At 31.3% G+C, this 4,978-nt stretch overlaps 1 protein-coding gene across 1 annotated transcript in view; it reads left to right on the forward strand.

The window, feature by feature from the left end:
• Window positions 1-755: 755 nt before the first annotated feature.
• LOC106473107 (mitochondrial ubiquitin ligase activator of nfkb 1-A-like) overlaps window positions 756-4,978 on the forward strand; it is a 6,187-nt gene continuing 1,964 nt past the window's right edge. Inside the window, exons 1-2 of the mRNA XM_013933788.2 lie at window positions 756-1,255; window positions 3,313-3,524. Of these exons, the coding sequence (XP_013789242.1) occupies window positions 1,154-1,255; window positions 3,313-3,524 (314 nt within the window). The 5' untranslated portion in view covers window positions 756-1,153. The remainder of the gene's footprint in view (window positions 1,256-3,312; window positions 3,525-4,978) is intronic.

A 4,978-nucleotide genomic window follows, 5' to 3' on the forward strand; every position in this document is an offset into this window, starting at 1 on the left:
AAGAAGTTGTATCAAGAAAGAATAAACTAGTTTTAATTAAGAAAGAACTTGAAATTAACAAACGAGCAGATAGTGAACAATATTAAGAGTAGGCGGCATAGAAAGCTGAGTTATTGGCCTCCCTCTTATCAGACAATCTAAATTAGGGATGGCTACAGATTAACCTTGGAGGTCTTTGAATTGGCTGTTTCGACCATGTGTCATATAGGGCCATAAGCTGCTGTTCAGATTGAAAAACCAGTTACCAAATTTTAACCTAATGGTGCAGTTCTGAAATACTTTACACTGTTCCAGTGGTCAAATACGTACAAGTAATATTGTATATTTGCTCAAAAAAAAAAAAAAAAAAAGATGACTCCTACAGAAATATTTGTCACCAAATTGTAGAAGAACAGAAGGAGGGTCATAGCAGCATGTGCATTTATAATAGAATTATTGCAAAACAAAAATCCTGCAGGTTTTTGAACCTAGAACTGCATTCTAGGGTTAATTATGTCACAAATATTTGTGTCACGCATTTTTTTCAATGCTCGCTGTTGAAACAATTTTTTCTAGTTTTATTGTTACAATATCCATACATAATGGTAAATGAATCTCACAATATTTAAGAGTTTGGAATTAAAAGAAACTCAAATAAATTTTAATAACGTTTCTTTTATGTTTAAAATAAAGGGAAATCTGATTCCATGTTAAACTTTGCACTTTATAGTTACGCTTTTGTATAGTAGTACAATATTAATTTTGAGTTTGCGATTAGAAGAGGCTGATGTAATACTTCATTGGTATCGGATTGAGCTGGATATTTGAATTTCATTTTGTTTGTTTGATTTTTAAATGTTATACGTTCGGGATTTCCGGGTTTTTAAAGTTATTATTTTTTAAACTTGTCTCCTTCTAAAGCATAAGCTGGAATTTTATTTTTAACTTGCCCGTTTAAGAAAAAAAGGTTGTAAACTTAAGTGAGTGATATTTGGAACGCTGAACTAAGTTGAAATGGAAATACAGTCTATGTAACTTGCTAGGCCTGTTACGCTAGAGGTAGATTTACTAGTAACCATAGTATTAGTATTGAAGTAAATTTAAAATAGTCAGCAGACAATTTTAGATATTGTGTAGCGGCTTTCATCGTATTCGAAACTTTTCAAATTTAAAAATGTTTATGGGTGAGCTGATATGTTTTGGAATTGATTTGGTTCTGTTTGGAACATTCTATAAATTTTATCGTGGTGCAGTAAAGAATACAGAAGCACTTAAGGTAATGTTGTGCTTAGACTAACTTCAAAGCATCTGTGTATTTTAAAATTTAAAGCTTTACGATTTGTACTTTAGTTGAAAAAGGTATTAAAATTTCATTCATAATTATTCAAAACTCAAAAATCTCTTGAGTTTAGTGTTAAACTTATTAAATCCTTTGCTTAAAAATCCTACTAAAAACTTGCTGTAAGTGTAAGATTTCTTAAGTTAAAATTTGCAGATTTCAAACTTTGAAGTCCATTATATATCACAAAGGTTTGAAATCTGCAAATTTCAAGAAATCTTACAGTAAGTTTTTGAGTATTATTTTTAAGCAAAGCATTTAATAATAAATTTGACACTAAACTCAACAGATTGCTTTTTTTTAAGCTTTGCTTTAACAGTAAGTGGCTTGCTCTGATCATAAGTTAGGTAAAAAAAAAAAAAGAAGTATAACTAATAATATTTTTTTTCTTACCCCTATCTGTGGGGAAAAGAGCAAGTATATGGTTTTATATAAAGGAACTGAATTTGTAAGCAAGAAGAGAATATTCTGAGAGATTATAAAGTTCATTGATAACAAGCACTACCATATTAAGATGGAGACTGGTGGAGTTACACCACCAGGCCCATTGCAAAAAATAGACCCAACAAAAGTTGAAGTACTGTGCTTTTTAAATATCTTTGCCCCATGCCCTTTTGTTCCATTTTTGCTTTCCTGACTATAATAATTATGGTTTTGTATGCAATTAAAGGCAGTTTGAGGTAATTTTCATGGTAAGATGAACAGTGAGCTGGGTGGCTTGCTCAATTATTTAATGGTGTTGACAATTTTTACAATATTCAAGAAAGAAATTCAGTTTAGTTAGTTACGGCATTCAGTGTATTAATATTATTGTAAATAGTATAAATATCATATTCATCATTAGAATTCTTAGTAAAAGATGTTTCGTTGAAAAGTTTTCATGATAATATTGCTATATATATATGGTGGTCTGTAGCGAATTCCAACTAAAAGCCTTCTCCCCCTATATCTACTAATAGAAACCCAGATATATTCCATCACCTCACTATCAAGCAACTCCTTCCCTTCTTTTCAAAACACTATTTTTATTAGATGACCCATAACTGTATTTCAAAGAAATACCCGTCATCAAAATTCTCTACATTTAATCAAATTTCAGATAATCCCATTATATCAAAATCGTCCATTCAGACTAGTGCTTTAAAATCAAATGTTTTGTTTCTTTTACTTCTATCATTACAATAGTAACAATTAAGCCTAACCTTATAACTACTTCTATGCTCATTTCCTATATTTCTAACATTACGATAGTAACAATTAAGCCTAACCTTACAACTACTTCTGTATTTTGTTCCTACGTGACAGTTTTCTCTGTATCTTACTTTTCTTTTGCATTTAGTTTATCCAGGTCCTCACCACTGTTTGTAGTTTTTTTTTTTTTAGTTCACTTACTGATTATAAGTATTAGTGTACTTGAGAATAAGCACACCACTGATCGGAATGTCGTACCTGTATTAAAACAAAATATTTATTTGTTGTTTTCTCAAACAGTGGTGCACATGATGATTGAAGTGGTTTTCTGTAAACTTCCTATTTTATCTTAATTAGATGCCAAAACTTGTGAATTTCTAATACAGAGCCTTAATAAGAAAAACATTCCTGGAATTATAATACAATTTGGTCCCATTGTTGCTTGTAACTATATATAATAACTATTTCATAAAAGGGTTAGAGAGAAAAAAAACTACCTTTATATTCCAGGTAATTATAAAATTACTTTTTATTTTAACCAACGTTTCACCTTTGTGGCTTCATCAGGGTTAGTACATACAAGAAAGACTATATAATATACGAAATGTGGTTCTAGAATATTAGCTATGAAATGTAAAATACTTTATAACGATCTCAAATTTTTTTTATCGGAAGCATTCTAGATATCAGTTCACTAAAATAAATACATGGAAATGAACTGGTTGTACCAAATTTTGTTATATATATTTTGATAAGTATTTACCACAGACATGTAACTCATTTTGTGGTAATAATTCTTCCAGACTGCACCATGCTTAGACTTGACCAGCAACCTGAAAGGTCTTGTAAGGGAACACAAAGATTCCAAGATTGCATATGCCGTGGTACAGGGTGTAGTACAAGGTTCGGATTCAGTTCCACTCAGAAGTCAGAATGTCCCAGGTGTGACGGGAGTTATCCAGGAAGTAGTGATAAAAGAACACAAGATGCAGTGGAGTCCTCTCTCAAGATTGTGGTCAGTTTAGAGAATATTTGTTTGAATAATAGCCATTCTTACTATCCTTTAAAGTGTTAGCTTATATCAGGTCCTACTAAATAGAACCATAAATAAAAAAAAAAATATGTTTCCTATGAATCACACCAAAGCCAGGAAGACCCACACACATGGGTCCTGATGCCATATGTGAATTAATATCAACCTTAATGATCTGGGTTAATATGTAAGTAATTGTGTTATAGAAAGTTTGCAACTAAGACCTCGTATTTAATTTCTCCATAATGTTTATGCAGCAAGAATTACAGCTTCTTGATGGTTAAGTTTAGTTCAGGTTTTATTTTTCTTGATAGTAACATATCTTGGTCCATAATGTGGCTTTCAGTTGCCTTCAGATGTATTTCAAATTCATTTACAACAAAAAACCTCATTCCAATAACATATTTATTGACTTCATTCATTTACAAAATACAGCTGCTTGACATTCTTTGTTTGTTTTAGTTGTGGTTCATGGCAGGATTTATTTAGTAGGCCTGATAAGATCTGATTTGGAGTATAGTTTAATGATAGGATGAAGTTTTTGTATAATATTGTTTAACAACAAATTCTGACGAATCATTTTTACAGAAGAAAAGTCTTAAAAGTACTATACACAGTATACTGCAATATCGTGGTAGTGTTTTAGTCGTGTCTCATTGTCCAGCCCAACCAACGAGTCCTGGTGTTGAATGTAAAGTTTCTTGGGCAGCTACTTGTAAAATAAATATCTTAAATGCAATTTTTACACACCTCATATTTTGAGTCGCAATGGACAAATTAAGAGAAATTTGGAAGATTAAAACAATTGTCCAATTGTTCAGGGGGTAGATAGAAGAGGAATTGAAAGTTTAGGCTGAAATTAAAAGGTATTTTTAAGAAACAGACAGCAGTAGGCATTCGTGGCAAAAATATCATAAATTTGCAAAAAATAATTCTCATCTGGCCTTCAGTTTTCTTTGCATAGCTTACACGTACTAATAAAGTATAATAATTGTTTTTCTTAAAATTGGTTACGATGTCAGATGCTGATGATTTAGGTAAAAGTCAAATTAACGCTCTTCGAAGGTATATGATACATAAGAACGTAATTATTGGATCACCTTTACGCTCTTAAGTATCTGTCAGATGCTGATGATTTAGGTAAAAGTCAAATCAACGTTCTTCGAAGGTATGTGATACATAAGAATGTAATTATTGGATCACCTTTACGCTCTTAAGTATCTGTCAGATGCTGATGATTTAGGTAAAAGTCAAATCAACGTTCTTCGAAGGTATGTGATACATAAGAACGTAATTATTGGATCACCTTTACGCTCTTAAGTATCTGTCAGATGCTGATGATTTAGGTAAAAGTCAAATCAACACTCTTCGAAGGTATGTGATACATAAGAACCTAATTATTGGATCACCTTTACGCTCTTAAGTATCTGTCAGAT

The sequence above is a fragment of the Limulus polyphemus genome, unplaced genomic scaffold, assembly GCF_000517525.1.
Source record: "Limulus polyphemus unplaced genomic scaffold, Limulus_polyphemus-2.1.2 Scaffold5889, whole genome shotgun sequence".
NCBI classification, from domain to species: Eukaryota; Metazoa; Arthropoda; class Merostomata; order Xiphosura; family Limulidae; genus Limulus; species Limulus polyphemus.